The 25,410-nt window shown below is 41.7% G+C and overlaps 1 protein-coding gene across 2 annotated transcripts; it reads right to left on the minus strand.

Annotated features, from left to right (window-relative positions):
- Positions 1-3,549: 3,549 nt before the first annotated feature.
- PPP1R17 (protein phosphatase 1 regulatory subunit 17) lies at positions 3,550-24,688 on the minus strand. Of its 2 annotated transcripts, XM_043872553.1 has the most exons (6): positions 24,554-24,688; positions 18,873-18,979; positions 15,047-15,199; positions 13,610-13,762; positions 6,315-6,425; positions 3,550-5,116 (listed from the first exon to the last, which is right to left on the minus strand). In XM_043872553.1, the coding sequence occupies exons 2-5, from the start codon at positions 18,952-18,954 to the stop codon at positions 6,346-6,348; spliced, it is 468 nt and encodes a 155-aa protein (XP_043728488.1). In that variant the 5' UTR covers positions 18,955-18,979; positions 24,554-24,688; the 3' UTR covers positions 3,550-5,116; positions 6,315-6,345. The 2 variants fall into 2 exon arrangements, with proteins under 2 accessions (XP_043728488.1, XP_043728487.1); XM_043872552.1 differs by lacking the exon at positions 3,550-5,116 and having other exon boundaries at positions 5,165-6,425.
- Positions 24,689-25,410: the final 722 nt, after the last annotated feature.

Consider the following 25,410-nt stretch of genomic DNA (forward strand, 5'->3'; position numbering starts at 1 on the left):
ATCCATTCGTCTGCTGATGGACATCTAAGTTGCTTCCATGTCCTGGCTATTGTAAACAGTGCTGCAATGAACATTGGGGTACACGTGTCTCTTTCAATTCTGGTTTCCTCAGTGTGTATGCCCAGCAGTGGGATTGCTGGGTCGTATGGCAATTCTATTTCCAGTTTTTTAAGGAATCTCTACACTGTTCTCCATAGTGGCTGTACTAGTTTGTATTCCCACCAACAGTGTAACAGGGTTCCTTTTCCTCTGCACCCTCTCCAGAATTTATTGTTTGTAGGCTTTTTGATAGCAGCCTTTCTGACCAGCATGAGATGGTACCTCATTGTGGTTTTGATTTGCATTTCTCTGATAATGAGTGATGTTGAGCATCTTTTCATGTGTTTGTTAGCCATCTGTATGTCTTCTTTGGAGAAATGTCTGTTTACTTCTTTGGCCCATTTTTTGATTGGGTCGCTTATTTTTCTGGAATGGAGCTGCAGGAGTTCCTTGTATATTTTTGAGATTAATTCTTTGTCAGTTGGGAAGCATGGTACTTTCCTATGGGATTAAAGGGCTTAGGGAGAGCAGGATAGGCCATGGTACTTGTTTTCTTTCTGAGCAGATGCCTTAGAGCAATGGATATTGGCTGGTATGCCTCATGCCCTTCCTATGTGTGATGGTTTATTTCAATGAATGTGAGATTCATTCTTGCTCCAACAACTGTCTGTCAGATGGAGCACGGAGCCGCATGGTCATGCAATGGGATAGGGAGGGAGAGCAACATGTGACTGGGGAGAGGATGGAGGAAAAGGATCAAGGAAAGAGCTGTGTTTCCTGGGACATATGAGACTCTGGCATCAAGAAATTATAATAGTGCTGACCAGGGGAGAAAGAGATGTGCCAGTCACTCAGCATTGAAGGACAACTTCGTCAGCTTGAGAAGAACTGTGGGAAGTCTTCCTTTCTGAACTTCCTGAAACAGGTATTGTTGTGTTATTAATGTTCACCTTTTAATTCCAGCAATCGGTTTTAACTTTCAGGACTCTCACTAGCATGTATCCTCTTGACTGATGGGGGTAGCTGGGAGCCGCAAGATGTTCAGGGAGAAGGGAATGCCAGGCTGCCATAAGGAAGCCTTTCTGGTAAGATGTTAGAGAAATCGCAGAAGAAGGACTCAGATATTTACGATTCCAGAACCTAGATCTACCACTGGGCTCAGCCTCTCCCCCACTCCACATCCTCCCCACCTCATCTCCAGGTTTCACACACCTTTCCAACTACTGTCTCTTAATCTGACTTTGTGTACACCATTACTGCTCTTCAGCAGCCCCAGGCTGATAATTGAGGGTCAGTTTGGTATAAAAACTCTGGTTATAGAACCCCAGGAGGGGCACAACCTTGAGTCTACTTACACCAGAGAGCATTTCAGACACTCTCCCTCTAAGGTGATCCCAGGACCCACGACAAGCCCGTAGAAGCTACCCTGGGTGCCTGGCAGCTAGAAGCTGCAGAAGGTTGTACACAGAGGTCATTCTTCCTTATCCAACTGCCAGGACCACAGCACACTTGAGGACAGAGGCCCGAATTCCCATCCTGGGTCCTCCTCTATGTCAATTTCCTTGGTTGTTTAGTTTTCTTATAATTGCTTTTGAGGATCAAATGGGATGATAGAGGAAAATGATTGAACACATACAAGGGCACAGAGCACATTCTTTTCATGAAGGACATTATTTAAGTAGTGACTTGTCAGGAAGCATTTAACAAGAGGCTTCCTGTGTGCTGTTTTGGATCTGTCAGGAACCCTCTGGCCCTTATTAATTCCTGAATATTCAGGAATTAAGAGGAGAGGCCTGCCTTTCCCAGGGCTAAGGAATCCAGGCATTTCTCATTATGGTGATAAGTACCCTCTTCCTTTTTATGAACCATAAGGTAAAAGGTGATTGTTTGCAACTCTCTCTTTGATAGGGATCATCTTATGTTTTGTAAGTCTGGAATTTTAATCTTTATCTTTGCTGAGAATAACTACCTTGTAAGACAGTATATATGCCCACACCATGTTGATTAAAACACTTTTGCTCCATCAGAGCTTGGGTCCCCGTGTCTTTCTTTCTTTCTTTCTCTCCTCCTCTTTCTCTTTTAGGCTAATTCCTTGGAGTGCGGAGGCCTGCTGAGCTCACTTTCTTGCCCGGGCTTCTAAGACCCTCTCGAGAAGGCGCAGTGTGCCTTCACCCACTTGAGAGGACGCCTGGTGCCTACAGGCAGCAGTGTAAGCTCTAAGAACAGGGCTTTACTGGCCTTCCGTGTAAACCAGGGGATATCAGCCTCTTTCTCTCTCTTACTTTCTTATCGTCGACTCCGGACCACCAGGTTCCGGTCCATTAAAAAATAGTGACTAAATAATACATTTTACATATAGTTTATATATGATTTGGTGGATAAATACTGTTTTTCTGAAGTTCTAACACTTAATTGCAAGGACATGAAGATTTGTGGTTCACTGTTTTTTACTCAACTCTCAAAGCTCACATTTGGCACCAGATCGGTAGAGTGATGTTGGTTTGGTTGAGCCCAATTATCTTCCATTTTCTGCTTCTTCTCAACAAGTCTCCTGAAAGATGAGGAATCTTATCTTGGAGGAAGGACCTGCTACTGTAAGTTAGGAAATAACCTATCCTTCTCTTATTGAGAAAGGCAAGTTGATATCTTGGATTTTTCAATGGCAGAACTCATTTCAAATACTACATTATTTTCCCTATGAATACAGATATCTATGGAGAGTCTCCTGCCCTGAGATTTTGGGTCAGGGATTATGGTCCTTACCATGTTCTGAACTGGTATAGAAATGATACTTTCAAGCCAATTCAAAGGCAATCCTATGTCCAGGAGACCAGGAGGGGGAAATTTTTATTCCATCTGTTTCCTGTGCATTCATTCACTGCCTTGGGGAGTTTTCTGAGTAACTCTTTCACACTTAGAAATTACAAGTTTTGACGGAGCTTCATCCACACTAGATGACAGAGAATCTACACATCCATCCTGTAGCTAGGGAAAGTAATTGCTCCATCAACCTACTCTCATGGCCACATGCCATCTCAGTCTATCCTTGTTTTAAGAAAACAGTGTGGACAACCCAGGCTAGGGAGGGAAAATTCATTTAATGGCATTTAAAAGGAAACTCTGCTTGAGTCCTTTGTGGTCCTATCCACATCTTGTCAGCATCTGCCTCTGCCTCTCCAGGTGATAATTAAGCATTAGAAGCTGGCTGTGTGAACTCATCACAGACTCAATGAACATGAGTTTGAGTAAACTCCGGGAGTTGGTGATGGACAAGGAAGCCTGGTGTGCTGCAATCCATGGGGTCGCAGAGTCGGACACGACTGAGCAACAGAACTGAACTGTGTGAACTCAGGCAGCAGCTTTTAAAGAGGATCTGGATTTAAATGAAAACACCAGTGCTGTGTGTAGGTTTTGTGAAAGATAGCTGAGAGTTTCCTGTCTAGTCCCTCCTCCTCCCAGGCAGCCTGGGCTTGGGATAGATACCTTCAGAGTGAATAAAAGGCCAAATGATTTACCAATTCTATTGGGATTGCCTTTAATTGGGGCTTTCTTTCTGAATGGGTTACCATATAATGCTCCTATTTTCTTATTTTTATTTTATCTTTTTATTTTTTTTCCATTTATTTTTATTAATTGGAGGCTAATTACTTTACAATATTGTAGTGGTTTTTGCCATACATTGACATGAATCAGCCATGGATTTACATGTATTCCCCATCCCGATCCCCCCTCCCCTATTTTCTTAATATGATGATTATTTATCTATTTTCTTAATATGATGATTATTTAGCTGGAGGGAAGTTATTAAAAATGTATTGAAAACTATTTTAATCCAAATGTAACTGTAACCATTAAACTTCTAATTTACCTGCTCAGAAAAGGGCCACATGCATCAAGGGAAGTGATGGAGACTTGGCTTCAATCCAAATTACCCAGTGACATCCAGGGTTGCTGAGATGTTCTGACTAGCATTGTCCCTCACCATTTCTGTGAGTGCTCCTTTGAGGCTGCGAGTATTACAAAGACCATCTTCCTGGAAAGAGTAGGACTAGTCTTTCAGTTAAGGGGACAGGATCTCCCTCTTCAAGTACTTCTCCAGAGGCTGTGATTAAATTCCACATAATTGCTACTGACTTAATAACCAGGCAATGGGGATTTGGCAATAGAAAAGGCACAGTTCATATTCTGAACACATCTTAAAAGTATCCTGTTAAAAATGAATAGAGCTTACTATACCCTTTGCCATATGTTATTAATACCTTATGTAATTCTCAGACTATGAAGGTAAAGTGGGGATTATTGCCTTCATTTTCAAGATAAAGAAACAGAGAATTCTAAGGTCTTGCTCAGTGTTGCACATTCAGGGCAAGAACTCAAGGTCTTTGTCTCTACAACTGCCAGTCTACTTTCCACCCCATTCTAGGAAGTCAGAAACGAGGAGGGCTTTTCTGAGCACCTGCAAGTTTATTGAGCACACCCTGTGGGCATGGCTTCAGGTATGCCAGGCATGTACAGAGAAGCTGATAGATGAGAGTTCATCTGTGTTTTCTTACTAAGAATCCCTTGGTGCTGATGTAATCCTATTTATCTAATACCTGTAATTGCATGTGGCTTTTGAAAGATGTTACGGTGGCTTGTTTCACCACTTATGCTTCAACTGGCATCCTGGCCACAATTTTATTCACCTCCTCCCAAAGCTGTGAGTACTAGGATCAAAGAGGGAGAGATCATTAGGGACACAAAGTATGGATCATCACCAGGGGTTCCAGACTCAAATATGAAGGCTGGAGGGTGAAGTCAGAGGGAGAAATACACCTGGTGGAGCAGACAGTGAGCTGGAGAATGTATTTTCTCCTAAAAGGACTGGTGCTTAGCACCCACTGACAGTCACTTTGCTTCTAAATCAGGCTGGCCAGATCTTGAGGTGTTTTTTCAAGAGAATCTGGAAATCTAGGATTTTATGTAAATTCTCCTGATCAGATTATTAAATATTAATGGTTGGTTGAAACGTTTTAAACTCTCTGTGAGTTAAAAACAAACATGACAATTCTCAAGTCTCTCTTGCAACCTCTTCTTCCTGTGAAAAAAAATAGGATATTTTAGGAGAAATGTGCACAGAGATGCATCCTGTTACCAGAAGCATCTTTATTACTAGCAGGATCCTGCATCTTTTCCACATTTGTGAGAAGGACAAAAAGACAGAAAGGATTAACAAACTGATAGAGTCAGAGTGTAAACAAAGCTTCCAAACGATTGCTTTCAGCCAGCATCTCTTTGAATATCCACCCTAATACCTTTGAACAATAGCTTTCCTCTTTCCCCACTTTCCATCATCCAGAGGATGAGGCCCTTGGGCAGAAAGCCTTTCCACCTCATCCACAGACTGCAGGCTGCCACCAGGGTTATGCATAGACTCCTGCTTACTAGCCAACACCACACCTTCCCCTCTCACCCATGAAAGCTTACTGGGGTCTAAACAAGGGAGACTGCCAGAAGTACAGGAATGGCCTCCCATTGATCTTATTTAAGTTTTTAAAAAGTAAATTCATCGTGAATATTGGTATTCTACTTATCATTAGTAAAGGTTCACTTGTGACACAACACACAAAATTTCAGGTCAACATGATTAAGCTTTTTAAAACTAGGGTATATTGCTAAGCTCTCCAGATAGACAAACACTCCCTATGTGTGGTGTTTTCAGCCAAGGCATGGTTGCCTAGGTTGACTCCCCCAGCTCACATACATCCTAAAGGGTATCAGTTACAAGGCTCTTAGTTAGGTATGTTACCAGAGACACTTGGACTCTCGAGAGAGGATAAAAGAGATAAAAGACTATGTTCTCCAAAGCAATCAGTGGGTTAGAACCCACACATTCTCTTCCTAATTGGCACGAGGGAGCCCCCACTTGAACTGGTGTTGAATGATGTGAAGTCAAGTCCACGTGGCAGCACAAACCAAAAAATATAGAGTTCCCTCCCACGTTATCCATGTTCTTTGCTCCATGAATTGATGCAGAGGCTGAGCACTAAAGCTTTCCCTATTATTTACCAAGTTTAAGATGGTCTGCTTTCTTTCCACTTTTCATCAGAAAAATGAAAGTTGAAGCAGTGGGATTGAAACTAGATTTAAGAAAGAAGAGACAAAGAGGTGACTGGCGATCTGATATAATGGGTCTTTTGGGGAAAAGGTGCCTGGATGTTAAAGGTGGACTATGACAAAATGAGAGCAGAAACAAGTCTATTTTTTGCTAGGTCGCCATAGGGAACCAATCTAACCTATTTGCAAGTGGTCTCAGGGGAAATGTCTTTAAATAGCTATCTTGTCACCATCTTTTTCATCATCTTCCGTGATCACTTTGGGTCTCTCTTCCCGGAGCAGTGTCACACCTGAAAAACAAAGCACAGATCTGCAATTAAGTGCCTCTAATTAAAATATTAGATGACTTTACAGCATAGACGGTTCACAGGAGCATGGCAACCCAGAAAAGTTTTAGTGGTTGCAAAGCTAACTGCTAAAGATGCTGAGAGAGAGTGGCACTGAGTGGCCTTATTTGGCTTTCCCAGAGGAACTGTGACTCAATGAGAATACTGCTCTGCTTAGAAGAGATGCTCAGCCTGGGAGACACAGGCAACCTTCACCCCCTTCTCTACATTCTGCAATTATGCTTGCAGCAATTAGGATGGAAAACGTACAAATTTGGGAGTCTAACCACTTTGGATTTCTCATTCTACCACTCAATCTGTACTGGGCCAGATTACACTTTCAGACTGAAATTTTCTTGTATGTAAAATGAGGGCATTAATACTTATATTAAGGGTTATGGTGACAATTAAATAAGAAGTATGAAATAATGCTTAGCACAGTGCTACATCTGTGAGCAACTTAGTGTTTCCTTTGCTTGCACAATTTGCTAGTTTATTTTCCCTTAGAAAAGAACTGGTAAACCTCATAAAGTCAAACTACACATATTTTACTAACATCTGGGGGAAATACTGAACTGAGACTCTGAACATGCCATTTCTGAATGTCAGTGCTAGTAGATTGATAAAGTTCATGTGGTTTAGAGCAAAATGAGAAAACAAGAAAAATGCAGTGAATTTTTTCATACAGCTCTATGGCTCTGGTTTAAAAAATAGTCCTTATTTTAAAAACAATTCTTTCTCTTATTTAAGGGATTAAAATATTCTTTCTTTTATGAAATTTGATGGCTGTTTTATGATATTTGATGGCTGTTTTGTCAGCATCCTCACTAGGCAAACTCAAAGTTGTGATCCCTCTTTTAGAATCCATAATATCTTGCTTTAAAAGTTTACTGATCTATGGAAATCAGAAGCCTGAGCACCATTTTCTGGACTGCTCAACCCAGAAAAGGCCATTCAAGGTCTGGGTGGTTCTGCTCATCCTGTGAGTTATGAAATGGGGTCATTTTAATAAAAGGAAAGGGAGCTGTGATCCAAGGCCAGTCTTCCATGCTTTCTATCATCTCACTCCATCTATCAGCTTTGTTTTCCCACCACTGCCTTGCACAATCCCCCACCCTTTCTGTAATTAGAGACCTTTCTGTTCATGAAGCATTTCATAAAGATCTAAACTTGAGGGAGGAAAGCTGTGCACCACAAGAGGCCTTTTTACAACACTGGACTCCATTCAACAGTGGCAAATTAATGAAAACTATGCTTTGATCTTAATGACTATTCATTTGATTCAGTCACTAGTTTGTTCATGTGGGTTCTTTACCAATTAGCTGATATTTATTGGAGGAGAAAAACAATTTTAGGAGTCTGGTTGAAACTAAGGCTTTTGCATAAATCACTTATGAAACACAGTGGGAAATATTTTCTCTTACACCAGCCACACAGAAGTTTGAATTTTTATTTGGAATGTAGGCTCTCTTGGTAGGAGAACATGTGAGCCATGCTGAGTTCCCAAGTAATCCATCCTTCCTTCCTTGAGATTTCTTCACATTAATCCAATTTTGGGTGGATTCAAAGTGGACAGTCAGTTCAGTCACTCAGTCATGCCGACTCTTTGCAACCTCAGGAACCTCATGAAGCATGCCAGGCTTCCCTGTCCATCACCAGCTCCCAGAGTATGCTCAAACTCATGTCCATTGAGTTCTTCTCATCCTCTGTCATCCCCTTCTCTTCCCGCCTTCAATCTTTCCCAGCATCAGGGTCTTTTCAAATGAGTCAGCTCTTCACATCAGGTGGCTAAAGTATTGGAGTTTCAGCTTCAGCATTAGTCCTTTCAATGAATATTCAAGACTGATTTCCTTGAGGATGGACAGGTTGGATCTCCTTGTAGTTCAAGGGACTCTCAAGAGTCTTCTCCAACACCACAGTTCAAAAGCATCAATTCTTTGGCGCTCAGCTTTCTTTATGGTCCAACTCTCACATCCAAACATGACTACTAGAAAAACCACAGCCTTGACTAGATGGACCTTTGTGGGCAAAGTAATGTCTCTGCTTTTTAGTAAGCTGTCTAGATTGGTCATAGCTTTTCTTCCAAGAAGCAAACATCTTTTAATTTCATGGCTGCAGTCACCATCTGCAGTGACTTTGGAGCCCAGAAAAATAAAAGTCTCTCACTATGTCCTTTGTTTCCCCATCTATTTACCATGAAGTGATGGGACCAGATGCCATGAATCTTAGTTTTCTGAATGTTGAGTTTTAAGCCAACTTTTTCACTCTCCTCTTTCACTTTCATCAAGAGGCTCTTTAGATCTTCTTCACTTTCTGCCATAAGGGTGGTGTCATCTGCATATCTGAGGTTATTGATATTTCTCCCAGCAATCTTGATTCCAGCTTGTGCTTCATCCAGCCCAGCATTTCTCATGATGTACTCTGCATATAAGTTAAATAAGCAGGGTGACAATATAAGCCTTGACATACTCCTTTTCCTATTTGGAACCAGTCTGTTGTTCCATGTCCAATTCTAACTGTTGCTTCTTGACCTGCATACAGATTTCTCAGGAGGCAGGTAAGGGGGTCTTATATTCCCATCTCTTTAAGAATTTTCCACAGATTGTTGTGATCCACACAGTCAAAACGTTTGGTGTAGTTAATAAAGCAGAAATAGATGTTTTTCTGGAACTCTCTTGCTTTTTTGATGATCCAGTAGATGTTGGCATTTTGACCTCTGGTTCCTCTACATTTTCTAAATTCAACATTTTGATTATTTTTAGTATCCTTGACACCAAGTTATACAAGCATCTGGGCAGGGAAAAAATTAAGTACTGAGATTTCAGGGAAGGGAAGAGATCAGACCTTCCCAAAGTAGGCTAGGCTTTCCACAGGGACACAGGAGATAATTTCAAATGGAAAATGAATTAACATTTATTTTAATGTAGTTAACCATTCACTTTAATGTCTTATAATGAAAAAAATATGGTAACTTGTCACATTCTTGATTTCATGGATCTCATTGCCTAGGATGAGGCTTAAATCAGTAGCATCTATATGTCATCTCTATGTTCTTACTCTTGATGCTTCATTTCATTGCCTTTGGTCATTTAAAGATGAATTACTTTTGATGAACATTAGTCTGGTTTAACTGGCTTAACTCAATATGATCCTCACATTTTCCTGTAGAAGCAAAGGTGTGTTATCAAAGCAATGTGCTTCAGAGCTGGAAAACTTTGCTTTCAGTGGCCATTCATTCAGTTTGGAGTAGGTCACTCAACCTGTGTGAATCTCAGTTTATTTATCTGTAAAACTGGAGAAAACATACTTTGTATCTCCCATAGGAGGTAATCCCATCAAGAAAGATCTAGTCCAACATTCTTCTTGGCTTCAACCACACCTTACATGGGGACTTCTTTGGTGGATCAGATGGTAAAGAATCTGCCTGCAGTGCAGGAAACCTGGGCTTGTTTCCTGGGTCAGGAATATCCCCTAGAGTAGGAAATGGCAACCCACTTCAGTATCCTTGCCTGGAGAATTCCATGGACAGAGGAGGCTGATGGGCCACAGTCCATGGGGTCACAAAGAGTCAGACATGACTGAGTGACTAACACTTTCACTTTCACAGCTTACATGAACCTCTGTTAAAATGTTTTTCACTTTATAGGAATTTTTGGACAAGACATCTGTCTGCCCTACCAAACTATGAGAGTCTCAGAGGATATTCTAATATCTAGCACAAGACTTGGAATATAGTAGGGATTTAGAAAATGTTGACTCTTTCCCTTCCACTCTTTCTGTAGGCAAATTTAGGGAACTTGGCTACTTCTCAGAACCTGATGTGCTTTTAAGGCTGAAGCTGTCAGTCCAAGACCTTTAAAGTGTCAATTAGCTCTGCAGCAAGCTGTCTTCAGTCATGATCCCAGCCAGAGCACCATCCGAAGGTGGTCACCTGCATCACAGATGTGTGTCGATCTAAGGCAGTCAGACCTAAGACACCACCGTTCCTGGTCAACCACACCAGAGAGAGTGCTCTATTCTCGGCAGGACAGAAGAGACATCACTTTCAAAGGACACGTCAGTCTCCTTTCTACAAGTACAATACTAAGCTTTGATCTCCAAGTGTTCATAGTTCATGGATCAATTACCTAGGAGGCTTCTCTTCAAGACTTTCAGCCAAATTGTTCATTACTTTCTCCTGTTTCTTTTGCCACAGATCTCAACTAAAGATTTTTAAGCGGATCTTGGCTACTCAGATCTGATCAATCCCAACCCAATGCTCCCTGCCCCGCAGCTCTTTGGCCCTGGCAACCTCGGGTCACACCGAGAGCAAAGCTTGGGCTGGAGAGGAAGCCCAAGATGACTCCTAACTGCTCAGAGGAGTTGTCTGGCAGTTGGAACCTGTCACAAAAGCTCATTAACCTCCGGGAAAGAAGGTAGTTAGCTGGAAATTTAAAGGAGAGAGTGAATCCTTGTCCAGCCTCCCTTTGCCAAGGGCTAATGAGAGGAGAAGTCTCTGGAGAGCATTTTTCTGCGAATTCCTCTCATCATCCTTATTAAAACCAATGTGAGCCTCTCTAAACATCTGCTGAAGGCTCTATCCTTGTCAGCTTAACTAACATTTCGATTACTGCCAAATCTTTAGATACTAAAAGGCTCTTCAAAAATAAAGTACTTCAGCTAATATGCTAATAAAAGCCGGAATCATAGAACACGATAATTGCAAATACTTGCAAGACAGAGATTTGCTGATTCAAGGAATTCGATAATGTGTATAGTCTATGAATACACAGCAACCCCTCCTCCAACACTCCTGTGTACTCTGCACAGTTTGATAAACATTTTTTATTTGTCCAGGAAGCTTGTTCTCTTAGAATATCGATTCTGGGATGTAGGGGGCCTCCACTGCCAGAGAAAGAGAGCTCAACATTTTAGGAAGTTCCTTGAATCAGCAGCTTTCCATGGAGAGGTAAAACACTGTGGCTAGAAAAATTCTCACCTTTGAAATGGTTTAGCATCTCAAAGAATATAATGTTGAAAAGAGGATGGAGGTGAACTAACATTTACTGAAGACTTTCAATAAGCCAGGAAGTGTGCTAGGTGCTTTATAAACTTTATTTAAGTTTCTTAACAATGTTGGGAGATGGGTTTTATGGTTCTTCTTTAAGAGATGGATAAAATAAAGGAAGTTCTTCTAGTTTATGTTAGTTGCCCAAAGTCATTAAGCTAGAATGAAGCAGCACCAGAGATCAAGCCTACACCTTTCTGACTCCAAAGTCCATATTCAATGCTGTGTACTAAAGTAACTCTCTGCCCATAAACAGTTTTGTTCTTCTTCCAAGTCTTCCCTTAGAAGGACTTCAATAAAAGTAAATACAAGAATGAGCAGAAAATAATCAGTATCCTAATGGAGAAATGCTGAATAATGCTTGAAACGCTGAATCATAACTGCCGAATATAATACCAAATCAACAGATACTTAAGGAGTGGGGGCTACATAGGAGGGACTGGACCAGTTATCAAGGTCAATACCAGCAACATAACGCAATCCCAGGCCATTTCTAATGACTTGATCAAAAAAGTCTTCGATGTAAGTCAATTAAATAACAGCTACAGTAACAGCAACAAGAAAGATAAGGACAATACTAAAAAAGAGGACAAAGTCTTGGTATTTGCACATCCAGCTCCAATTTAAAAAGAAAAAAAAGGTTTAGAATTAAAAAGATTCATTCTGGACTTGGAGGTGTCTGTTGGTAGAGACTTAAAGCTGGCTGTTGTAAAAGGTGACTAGACGTGGACAAAGGCAGAGCTTGGAGGAAACATGTGAAGGATTTGAGCATCAAGGGGGCAGGTAGGGATGCATGGAACCTATAAGAAGCATGGCTAAGGTAGATTCACAGCCTACGGATGGGTCCTCAGTCCATTTCTCCAGACAAGTGCTTCCTCATGCTTCATGCCTCTTTGCCTGGCTCTTCTCAGAAATCAGTGACCCTGTCTGCTTCCCTGATTGCCTTTTCATGATGTCTTCTGAGCCACCTTTCAATTTTGTTATTAGATGAAATCATGGGAAAATACAGTCTTATAATAATGACTAAATTTCATTGTCTCCCAAAAGTGTCTCTTCTGGATTGCTATAATGCTATAGGTCCAAATCATAGCATGATAAAATGAAAAACTGCTCACAGATGAGACAAACCTGGATTGGAGCCCCAGTTCTGTCACATAACAGTGTGTGATCATGAGCATGATTTGATCCATTCACCAGTCCTTCTAATCATTGCATCATCAATTAGCTAATCAGCTATCCATCCATCAATTTCATCAACAAAAGATTTTAGAGTAGCTACGTTACTTAAATCCTCTCTCAATTTCCATATCTGTAAAGTGAGATGATATCTACTTTACTGTGTTATTCAGTTGATTTTTTGAAAATCCATGAGACATGCCAAATCCAGTACCTAACATTTAGTAGGCTTTCAATAAACATTAATGCATTTTCTCCTCTGTCATTCTCCCACCCCAGACTATCTATATAAAACAAACACACACACTCGCATCTTATACTCTGACCCTGTCTGTACTTGTCTCATTCCCCAGTTTCCCAACTTGTACCTAAAATTCTCAGGGACAAGACTACCTCATACACTGGCTGCCCTGTAGTATGGGATTGTGCCCATAGTTCAGCAAGATTTTTTGGTTTGATTTGACTCACATAGAGAGAGCTATCATTATTTTTGCAGCTTGCTCTCTCTCTCTCCTCCCTCTCTCCCTCTCTCTCTTCTTTTGAGGGTTTGGTCAATATATCCAGGTGTTTTGGGAGAATCAACCATCAGTCATAGGATGCAAGATCCCTGGGTGACTGGGGATGAGGATATTTACTTTCTTTTCAAGGACCCACTGACATTTCTATTTTATTGACTCAGTGCTTCTGACCAGTTCTGCTGAAGCATGAGTTACGCTCTGATCCTCACCCAGCTCCAAGTCAGCCCCAGAGAAACTGCCAAGGGAGGCAAACCTGAGAGGCGGCAGTAAATACTCCTCCCGTGAACATTCCTGCGAGACACAGACTGCTGGGCCGGGGCAAAGGCTGTGCCCGTGGCGCTCCCGATGGTAAGGCTCTTGACCCGTTACCAGCACCCCTTGCAAATGCCCTGCACCAGCTCTCTTACCTGCTGCAAAGGGGGACACGTGCAGGGCAGGTGTGTCTTTTCTCTTTGGCTTTTTCTGTTCCAGGTCAGTGTTATGAAGAACTGGACTCATTTTGCCCTTTGGATGCATGTCTTGGACATCGTATCTTGTAATTAAATGTTCTGAAAGGACGTCTGCATAGTTAGGAGAACAGAGGGAGAAACAGGGTCAAACACATATGTCTTGGAACACAAGGATAGTGTGTCTGTATTTACACATGCACCTGGTGATGTGCAAGCATCATCTTAATAATCAACTTTTCAAATATCTTAATAAAAGCAGTTTCTTTATCACAAGAATTCACATCCATGGAGGCTATACTAGATAACATGCTTTATACAAAGGGTTTTACATGACTGATTTCATTTTAGCCTCACAAAACCATGAGATTTTTTAATACTACTACTGTTACTTTGCTGAGGAAAGTGAGGCAAAGATGTGCTGGAGGAATTGAGCCAAGTTTTGTCTGCTGCCGAAGCCTACCCTTGTTAGAACTATGGGGCATTTGCTGTTCCATAAGCTACGTGCTACTATGTTCTTCACTGGCTTAACTAGTTCTCTCCACCACCTGCCTCCTCTCCCCTCTTCTACACATGAACGTTTTCTCCATTATGCACAAACTCTCTAAAAACAGCCTCCTCTAGAAAACAGTCTACAGTTCATAGCCCAAACTGAGCTCCCAGGGTCCTTATCTGAGGCCCTCCTTTATGATGTTATCTCTTACTGCATATTCCAGCAGGTTATGTGTTTCTCTTATCTCTGTTTTATAAAACAGAAAGTTTCTTTCCAGAAAGGAAAAGTTCGATTTCTTTTGTCTCCCCAAGAGTAGGTTGTGAATAGAGAGGACATTAAATAAATGGCCTGCAAGGAAGGGGTAAGGGAAATAAGACAAAACTTTTGGAAATAAGAGAGCGTCACAAGTCACATGCACGGTTTTCACAGAGACTCGTTAGCTGTTCCCAAGACTGTTTTGTTCTCCTCCTGGCTCAGACCTGGGCTGCGTTTCTCAGCCCCCCTTGCAGTCGGGTGAGGAAGTGACTGAAGGAAGTATGTGTGCCTGCCAACCCCCACTCTGTCTGCCCTGGGTCTGCCGGATGCCCGTGCCTCGGTGACTTTAGAAGCCAGGTGCTGACGGTGCCATCGTCCTGAGTCCCTGAATGACTGGAGCAAAGCCTGCCTCTCCACTCCCCCAACTTCCACTGATGAGAGAGAAGTAAACTTGTTCGGTGTTATCCACTCATATTTTAGAATGTATATGTTATAGTGACCCTCCTTAGAGTAACTAAGGCAAATGCAGAGACTGTACCCATGACTGAGAAATATCGAACTATTTAAGGGAAAAAAAGGTAAGATCCATGCGGTCTAGAAGGCAGGGGCTCCCTTTTACAGACGTGCACACTGACCTCACTGTCCATTACCTGGTATGAAAGGCGGGACGTGCAGGGCCGGTGTGTCTTTTCTCCTTGGTTTTTTCTGGTCTGACTCAACATTCAGGGTGACTTGTGCATTTTTCCCCTTTATAGGCTTCTTTTTGAGATCACAATCCTTAATAAACTGGTCTGAAAGATCATCTGATTTTGACAAGATACAAAGAAAAAAAAAAGGATATGACATGAGCAAGGGTTCAGTCACAGACTGGTTGGTTTACAGTTAAATCTGATGGGAGGGAGGAATCTTTTGGTCTGAGAAAGAAAAGCATTTATTGATTGTGGCCTCTTCTATGAGAGGAATTTGCATGCGTGGATGTATGCAATAAAAGGAAAACTAGAATTTTGTAAAACTCCAAATGAAGGGAACTCAAATGGGATGGATAATCAAGGCAAAGAGGAACTTTAAAATACACTTAAGCAAGCCACAGAGTGGGTTTAAGTTACATTTCAGACTGGGGAACAGGTTCTCTGTGTCAGAACGCTCCTCCTGGATTTTCTTTACTCAAGCCTTGCTATCTTCGGAGAGCCCAAGGGCCGGTAGGGAGCCTTATTCTCTCTTTGGTCTTGCAGCAAGGTTCTGTCTATTCCTCACAGCTTTCATTTCTATGGCTGATCAAGTCACACCAATGGTGAACGCTTGCACTTCAGCACTGGTCTTTACACTGCCCCCTGGCTTTACAATTCTCCTATTTACTTATCCCAGCCCAGGCCCTCTTATCTTCTTATTCATCTCCTTACACTCCCCACTCCCCTGCATTACCTCACCAAAGCCTTTGAAGTCTGGATTCTGCATCAGGTCCATCAGATGTCACTGTACACAATTAATTCCATCTGATGCCCTCCCTTGCCCAGTAAGGTGTTTTCTCTGCTTTGTCTTACTCCTCTGTGCTTTGGTTTCTGTGGCTCTGCTTTGAGCTCCTCTGTCGTTGTTTTAGCACTTCAATCCCTAATGATCTATCTCCTGAGCTGGATAGAGCCTTCTTGGAGATTAAAGGTTATATATCCTTTCGATAATTTTATTCTTAATTGTTTTTCCCACCAATAAATGCATGTTGAAACAATGATTAGGTGAGTTAGACAGATCTGAGTTAAAATTTTGACTGTTTCAAGTTAGTTCTGAGAATTTGGCCAGAATTTCCTTTTTTTGTGTGTGTGTGGGGGAGTCTTAATACTTAGGAACTTTAATATTCTCTCAATTTATAAGATGGGGATAATATTAAATCAATGCAAATGTGTGTGTGAGAGAGAGAGAGAGAAAGACAGAGAGAATTAAATTTGTTGATGATGGTAAATCATTTGATACATTTGGTATATTTCAGATACTTAAAAAATGTTCACTCTGGCCATTGCTAACCCCCAATACTTTCCCAAAGGCTCAGAGGAAAGCCCAACCCTCTCACCCCACCCCATCTTTATCTTACCTCACCAATTCTAGTCCTGCATGTCCTTTCTCATTTTATAAATATCCATAGCGTTTTTACTCATGTAACGCCTTTAAAGGATAATCTAGTTATTATTTATGCATGTTTTCCCTGCCCTCTTTGATGAGAGGTGTCTTGTGTTTTATCTCCTTAGTAACAATGAATAGATATTTGTTGAATGTATGCTTGAATGAATGAATTCAAATATATTTTGTATAAAGAGCTCTTTTGTTAGGATTCTAAGAAACTGCAAAGCAATGAAACTATCTGTTTTCTACAGAAACTATTACCTGGATGTTGCCTGGCTAGATCTATAATTAGGAATGAAGTTGGGGAAATTTAGGGAGTAATTGGATCTTTTCAATCCTTCTCTCCTCCCTCCCTTCCTCTCATCTGTCCTTTCTTGCTTTCTCTTTCTTTTTTTAGTGAAAACATTCAGGTGAGCTTCTTTAAAACACGGAGGATTAAATATGCCAAACATTTTCACTTTAGTTTTATGGGTCTACACATAGCCTGTGACATTCATTCACTTATTTATTCAACGAATGTTGATTAAACTCCTACTACATATGTCAGACATTGAGCTAGGACTTAAACTAGAAGTAAAACATATACTTTGTTTCCAAGTTGCTTATGGTCTATTGGACATTATATCTGGATGATCCTTTGTTTTAGAAGACCCAAGGTGGCTCCGTGGTAAAGAATCTATATGCAATGCAGACGCCGCAGGCAATGCGGGTTTGATCCCTGGGTTGGGAAGATCCCCTGGAGGAGGAAATGGCAACCCACTCCAGTATTCTTGCCTGGGAAATCCCATGGACAGAGGAGCCTGGCAGGCTGCAGTCCATCCATAGGGTCGCAAAGAGTCGGACAGGACAGAGTGACTGATCACACACAAATATGTGTGAGGAATGGATCACCAGACATATTTAGTAACCATACATCATTATGCCTGCATCATCAAAAGATCATAATACATAACCAAAAATCAAATAGCTTCATTCTCCAGCCAATAGTAGTAAATATTTCCTTCTATTTAGGAGATTTTAATAATTTCATCCAATCATTTCAATTTAATAAACACTTATTTAAATTGTACTATGTGTAAGGCATTGGCCTATATGATTTTAAGTTTCTATGCACACAAGAAAGGAGATGACAGGGGGACTTTACTGAGTGCTACTTATCAACTTGATGATTTCGTCTCATTTTCTTGTGTGGGATAGACCAATACCTTCTCCTATTCGTCAATGCCTGTGTTTTACTAGCTGTTAAATACTCTCACCATCCTGAATACGTTATCTCATTTAGTTCTCGTATCATGCCCACAAGGAAAGGTATTTTTAGCCATAATTTGTAATGAGGAAACAGGTTTAGAAGGCCAGCTAACAGGCTAAAGATTCCACTGTTGGTAGGTTATGGCAACAGGGTTAAAACCAGGCTCCAGGGACTACGTATTTCAATGCCTGGCTGAAAATGTAATTTCAAAACTTTATTACCACACAGCACAGTAATCTCCCCCCACATTATACATACTGTAGACCTTTGCTGAATGAATGAAAGTGGCTCAGAATGGGTACTGCCCAGCTGTGGGGTCTCTGGAGGTACAGGCTGGCTATGGCCCAGTCACGGGTCACCACTCAACCCCAAGGTGCCCCTCAGGGCTCCGTACAGAGAGCAAGACATTTCCTTCAGTTTTAACTTTTACTTCAAATGCATTTCCCCGATTTTTGGAGAAATCCTGAGTACAACATATCTTGATAGTAAATGGGGAGAAGGGAGAGGTGGTGGGGGGCGCGGAGTCATAACCAGGCGAGGCATAAACAAAGGCTATGAATATGCAAAAGGCCCATCCATCAAAAGTCTGAGTGTCTCATTTTTAGAAATGGGTAAAGGCAGAAATGTTTCTGGTATTTTCATTACAAAGGTTATGCAGAAAGTCAGTTCTGGAAAGGAAACAGATTGACAATAAAGCAGAAAAAGGCTATTTAAAATTCTGTCTTGATAGGCAAAGAGAGATATTTGAAATATTTTATTGGCACTGCACATGGGGTGTAAGTGTGTCGGGAAATACTGGAAACAAACTAGACTGCCACTCTCCATTTATGGCCTCAAAAATGCTCTGCCTGGGACCCTGTCAGACCCAAAAAAGAGGACAATGCCTCTTCTCTCTTTTTTAAATTCTAATGAACTTCTCTCCAGTGCTTCAGCTAATATTTACATGACAGACCCCACACCCACGGGCTATTTGCCTGTCCATCTGGTGTTGGCTGTCACCAGAAATCTCAAACTATCAGGTTTCAGGGAACCTCCCTCTGACTTGCTTGCAAACTGAATGGCAGAGACGCCCCCTTTCTGACTTTCACCACTGACATTCACACTGTAGCATTTACCTAAGTGGCCACAGCGAGGGTCTAGCTTGTCCAGTCTGTCTTCTGAGAGCTCCAGAGGCTGCATTTGCTCAGTAGACATCATCAAAGGAGAGCAGGTGTGTGGATATCTTCTCCAGCACCACGAAGTATAGAAACAAGACCATTAGTATGTCTTCTGCTTATTCACTCACTTAATAAATAAGTATATGTAGTGAACATTTACTGCTATGCTCTCAATTCAATCCTATTTTTAAGTCTGCTTTTTCTACTTAGCTACTAGAAGTTCTAAACTTTATATTCAAGCCAAAATAAATGAATCACACACACACACACAAATACACACACACACATACAGATTCATCAGTAATTGTCATGTATCAAATGTTCAGTATTTGCCATCTTTTAGAAGTACTGTGGGAGTTTTAGAATGAAACCTTATAAAGTCTGAATTAGAAATGAGTTAGCTGGGAGTTACAGGAAATCTTGATTAAACCTTGCCTGAATTTTCTTTTTTGTTTTGGATGAGTTCTGCAAAGTAGGATTATGCCTACTTCAAAGGTAAGAAAACAGGATAAAAAAATTTAATTAATGTGTTCAGTCACACATTTATTAAATAGCCATGCTTGGATCTATCTCTATTTCTGCAAACTTCCACTAGTGACCCAAGACTCTTAAAATAGTGGTTCCTTTGAATCCACATTGAACAAGGTTTCTGATTTTCTACCATTACATGCTTGTAACTATGAAGTATTGAGACTTCTTCCCTATTCATATTACAATTCTGGTAGGAAAATATCCAGGTCTCAAAATAGATCTTTATTGTGTTCTCCCTAGAGATTTCTGACATTAGAGCAAATCTGTTTCCTCTTCCCCCTCCCCCTGCCATTGCCAATCTTTCCCAAACCGCAAATCCATTGAACTTTTCAGAGCTATTAGTTGTAGCCATTGTCTAGGAGGAGTAGAAATTCAGAATGGACATATGTCAGGTCTGAATGAGGAATGCATTAGATGAGATTTATAGGAAATCTTCATTAGAGTCTGCCTATCTTCTATTTCTTTTGGATAATTTATTACTCATGTTCTACCATAGCAATAATGGTTGGAGAGGAATACTATTTAAATGACCCAGTTTGTCCTCTTTTCTTGAGATGCTTGGATCACCGGTATGCAGAAGAATACACCCACCAACTGCGTTAATATTTCAAGCTCATAGAATTAGTTCAACTCAGTTGTCTGCTGAGGAATAAGCCAATGTTCTCTGGGAAGGCTAGAGGGCCTCTCCCCCTACAAGCTGAGATCATTGTGGAGCAGATGGAGCCATTAACAGATTACTTGAGCCAGCTTTTAGTGTCATTCTGAGAAGACTGACTGCTCTGAGTGACTTCAGCAGAAATCAATTCAGACCATTGTTTTTAGTGTTTGTGTGGAGACTGCCAATTCCCTGGAACCATAAGGAAGTACACTGCTAACTTGGGAGGCCGGTTCCTACCTGCCTGCATGAAGAAGAAAGCTATGGGACCATCATTTGGGATGAGGGGACTTAGGACTGAGGTCTGGAGGCAAAGGCATCAGATATGGACTGTGCACCTACTCAAATCAATCTTTCATCTCTTTGGGCAGAAATTCATGGGCCCTTTCATAGACTTTGGGCTGAAGGTCACCCCATGCAGGATCTAGTTAAAATATTCATTCTCTAGAAAAAGAAATGGAGACTCAAAGAGCTTAAAATGACTTACAATTAATTACATACTTAAGAGTCAGAATCATCACTTGAACCCAGACCTCTTACCTTCTACTCTAGGTCCTCTCTGGCGGGAGTACCCTCTCCTCTCCAAACTATGATAAGCTGGTCTTTTCACTTGGATCATATGACTGCTCCTATGTGCTCAATAACTGGTTATTTAATTTGAATCTGAGCTTTCAAGCCAAATAGATCTAGGTTAAATCTCAGTCTTTTAACTAAAAGCTACATGACTTTGATGAAGTGACTAAATCATCATGATGTCACGAGGATAGATGAAGCCCAAGTGCAATACAGTCATTTCTGCCCTTTCTCCCTATAGGCTGCAGCCTCTGTGGTAGAATTTGCCAAAGTCAGCGTCTTCCTGGGGTACCCACAGACTGGTACCTGGGGACGTATGTTCCTCTCTGTCTCCCATTCTTAGCCTCAGTTTTCTTATCTGTAGAATAGACTTAATAGTAACTATTCTGTAGAGTTACTGTGATGATTAAACAGTAGCTCTGTGCTTTGAACATTGTAGGAATTGAGCTGATGGCAGTCACTGCTACATAACATTATCTATACCTTCCTAGATATCTGGGTAAGGAAGACCTGCCGAGGAACTGAAAAAATTTGAAAAGTCATTGACTCATTTTCCTCTGGATGCTGAACCATGGGATGGCCAGCCTTCATCTGAGAAAATTGGCTCTCACAGTACTGGACTTGAGAAAGAGGAGGCTGCTCTTGGCGGGTGAACTGCGTGAAGTTCAGAAGTCCCTGGACAAGGCAAGGCTCCCTGGTGATTAGTCACAAAACTGACGCATGATTGCTCCTCAAGACAGCACCTAGTGTCTATGGGGGAAAACATCACTATTTTAAATCAGTGTGAGTGAAAGAATGATGGCAAACCTCTGTTTGCAGGGGTCTGAGAAATGATTTTTCACATTTGGGATTTTACATCACAAAACTACCCCATGCTGGGCAGGGATGTGCTTTGCCCATGGAATTAGAAGCTACTTTTATTATGGATGATATCACTACAATCTTCTTGGCAGAAAACCTTCACACAAAGAAAGGAACAAATATACAAAAGAGAGAGATTTGCAGTTAAGCATCGCCTTACTGAGGGTTGTCATTTTATGTGCCTGTTTAGCACATAATAGAAGATGTTCTCCATCTCTTTATTCCCTCTGCTTTTCTACCCTCAGTGAGAAGGGGTGCTCCAGATAATTGAGCTGCTATAAATCAGGAGCTGGCCTCATTCTTAAACTAGGAAATGGAATATTTCTACTTCCTATTCCTGACTGTGCCCATGCATTCCTCTGTTGAATTCAGTCCCCATACCAAGCACAACAAATGGATGTTGCCTTTGTCATGCTGTCCAGGGAAGCTTTCATCATCTCCCTCAGCAGCTCCCTGTTATTTGGGAACTTTCTGAAGCATCAGCTCTTTCTTTCATACCTAAGCACCTGGTGGGCTAGGGACTGAAGAGATGCCTTAAGGGTATTTTATAAACTGTTTTCTAGACAAAGATTTGCAATTCTTTAGCATTCTTTTCCACTTATTGGTTCAGTGTGGTCTCTGAATTTTAATACTCACACAGTGACAACTCTAACGCCACTGTGACTGTCAGTATCGGCCCTCCCTCCTTCTGAAAAGCCTGGGGCTACCTGTGTGGTGGAAATCAGGAAACTATGATTATGTAGCCTGTCCAGAGAGGTCACAGGAAGTGCCACAACCACAAGCATTACTTCTGCAGCAAAAATGTGAGCATTCACGCTGAACTACAAAATCATTTATCTTTTATGTCAGATTTTGCTACAGAGTGAATTTATGTTGACTTTAACAACAAAAAAAAATTGGTTTTTGGATTTTCCCATTAGAGAAGAAAGCATGGGTCTGTCTGACTCTTCTCCTTGTTGTTTGAGAGAATGTGGTTGGATTGGTGTAACATGTGCAAGAGACCAGGTGATGGTATTTCAGGGGTTTAAGGAGGTTTTCAGGACCCTGACCACTGAACTGTTGTAATTCCTCTTGCTAATTCTCATGTTGCTCTTCTCAGAGACACACTTGTAAACACAAATGCGACTGAGAGGAGCTACATAAACTGATGTCAATACCTAGGGGTTATTAATGACAACAGTGTCTTTCTCTTTTGAGAACAGAAACAGAAAGGTCTAGGGAACTGGGTTGCAGGGAAGGAAGTGCATGGTTGCAGGACAGGCATGCCAGAGCAGCCTGCGGAAGCTGAGGATGCCTGGAGGGACCCTAACTCCACTAGCTCAGGTGTGTGTGAACAGTCGCTTGGTTGTGTCTGACTCTTGTGACCTCATGGGCTGTAGTCTGCCAGGTTCTTCTGTCCATGGGATTCTCCAGGCAAGAATACTGGAGTGGGTTGCCATTTCCTTCTCCAGGGGATCTTCCCCACCCAGGGATCAAGCCCACATCTCCTGCATCTCCTGCATTGGCAGGTGAATTCATTACCTCTGAGCCACCTGGGGAGTCCATTAGCTCAGAGCTGATTCCTCTTTCAGGAGGACAGTCATGCTATTTCTGTAGCTAAAACAGATCGATTGAGTATGAGGTCAGAAAAGGCTCTGGGCGTTTTGTCCTTAACAATGAGTGGATTCTTAGGTGGGTGTTAGAATATGTGGCTGAATTCATAGACAGAAAACCCCTCACTGACTATGAGCATTTGGTGCCCTCAGGCAATATGAGGTAGAAACAATTGCTCGGTCCTGCTCTCTAGCTGGTGAACTTGGGAAAGTTATATGTCCTCTTGGAAACTTAGTTTCCACATCTGTGAGATGGGCAGGGTAGTGGCTCTTCTCCAGGGCTGTTGAAAGTGTTAATAATACAATGTGTGTCGAGCTCCCAGTATATGCTACCATTTCAAGAATGTGAGTTGCTTTCTTTGCTCTTTTAGGCTGCTTCTTGCAATTACAACATGCACCTCGAAATCGAACCACTGGAACCATTTCCTTGTCATTTCTGGCCTTTTCTGAAGCTATGATGAGATAAGAACAATCCAAAGGAGACCATACTGTACAGCACAGGAAACTCTACTTAATGCACTGTGGTGACCTGGATGGGGAGGAAGTCCAAAAAAGGAAGGAATACATGTATACATATTGCTGACTCATTTCTCTATACAATACAAACTAATACAACATTGTAAACCAACGATACTCCAACAAAAATTAATTTAAAAAACACACTTTTATTTTTCAAAGCAAAAAAAAAAAAAAGAGAGAGAGAGAGAAAGATAAAAACCAACTGAAGAACACCCGTTTCCAGGCCTTGGGAACATGCTAACACTGACTGTCAGGAGCAAGCTGACACTTAGCGGAGTCATGTGATATTCTAAAGAATTTCCCTATATTAGCCAGGCTTGGATTTACTTGACAGAATAAAAAGTTAGAAGGTTATGTCCACAGCCCAATGTGATATCTGATTAACGTACCCTCTGGTTGTGTAAAAATTCATATCTTTTGTCAAACCTATTTTTAACCTGAGGACTGAATTCAGGTCAAAAATACCACATTTAAAAATCAAATTTGTTCCTTTAGAAGACCTAAATTTGCAGTATTCCTCGAGGAATGACTATTACTCAAAGTAGGACATAGAAAGGATTTTTGATTAGGACACTCTCAGCTTTGGAAGATAAGCCTCTCCACAGTGTTCTATGAATACACAAATATACCTGTGTTCATTGTGAAACTTCGCAATTTAATTTCTGAGGGCTCTGGTTCTTAGAGAACTCAGGACTCCACTTCTCTTGGAAAATGACTTGTAAGTGGTAACTTTCGCAGGTCCCCATCTAGCCCTGGCTTAGTCTTGCTCCAGAAAGTACCCTTATCCCTCACACCCCCTGTACCACCAGCTGCAGCCTTCTTTGTCTTAGCAACCACAAAACAGTAGCTTATTGGAACTTGCTTTTCTCACTGTAAATGTTCTCAGAGTAAAGACCTGAAGCACTTACCAGGCAGTGCAGGAGCTGAGATGAGAAGGCAAGGGATGGGAAGGAAGCGCTTCCTCTCTGAAGCTGGGCCGGCTCCTCAGTGGCAGTGGCGGCTGCTGCCTCTCCAGCTCCTCTTATCAAGGGACCAGCTGCCGCTGTTGCCATGGGGATGCTCTGTTTCTCAGGCGCCAGGGCAAGGGGGATGGAGAGGGAAAGAGGACTCATCTCACAGCCACTGCTACCAACTGTAATAATTGTCCATTGTGAAAACAATGCACAGACTAGTGCTTTGAGGACCTGGTGTGCAAGAAGTCCAGACAAATCAGCTAGGTCCTTTAATCCCCATAACAACTCTGCATGGGCATGCTCAGTCATGTCCAACTCTTTGCGACCCCGTGGACTGTAGCCTGCAAGGATCCTCTGTCCATGGGATTATCCAGGCAGGAATACTAGAGTGGGTTGCCATTTCCTCCTCCAGGGGATCTTCCTGGCTCAGGGATCGAACCCATGTCTTTTACATTGGCAGGCAGGTTCTTTACCACTGAGGCAACAACAACAATAACAACCCTACGCATAAGGATGTTTTGACCTGACTTTACAAACATGGAAGTTTAGGCACAGAGAGTTTAAGTGACTTGCCCCCAAATCCATGGACCCTCGAATCCATTTGAATTTAAATTCAGAGTACTCTCACTACCTACTTGCTGTTGCCTCTTAGGATAGTGTCATGATGAGAAGAAGAACACTAGCAATTGCTTCACAGAAGGCTTCCCACTGCCAGGCACTCTAAGCATATCAACTCTTTAATCCTCATATCAACCTTGCAAGATAAGTTGCTGTCATCATGCCCATCCTACTGATGTGAAACCCAGGGCCCA

Source organism: Cervus elaphus, chromosome 18 (assembly GCF_910594005.1).
Source record: "Cervus elaphus chromosome 18, mCerEla1.1, whole genome shotgun sequence".
NCBI lineage: Eukaryota > Metazoa > Chordata > Mammalia > Artiodactyla > Cervidae > Cervus > Cervus elaphus.

What these genes read in the sequence shown, in the direction of transcription:
- PPP1R17 (XM_043872553.1), bottom strand. Translation starts at nt 18,954, where the DNA reads ATGATGTCTACTGAGCAAATGCAGCCTCTGGAGCTCTCAGAAGACAGA. An exon ending in CGTCCCGCCTTTCATACCAG is followed by an intron (nt 13,763 to 15,046) that starts GTAATGGACAGT and finishes CTAACTATGCAG; the next exon opens with ACGTCCTTTCAGAACATTTA. An exon ending in CGTGTCCCCCTTTGCAGCAG is followed by an intron (nt 6,426 to 13,609) that starts GTAAGAGAGCTG and finishes TTTGTTTTTCAG; the next exon opens with GTGTGACACTGCTCCGGGAA.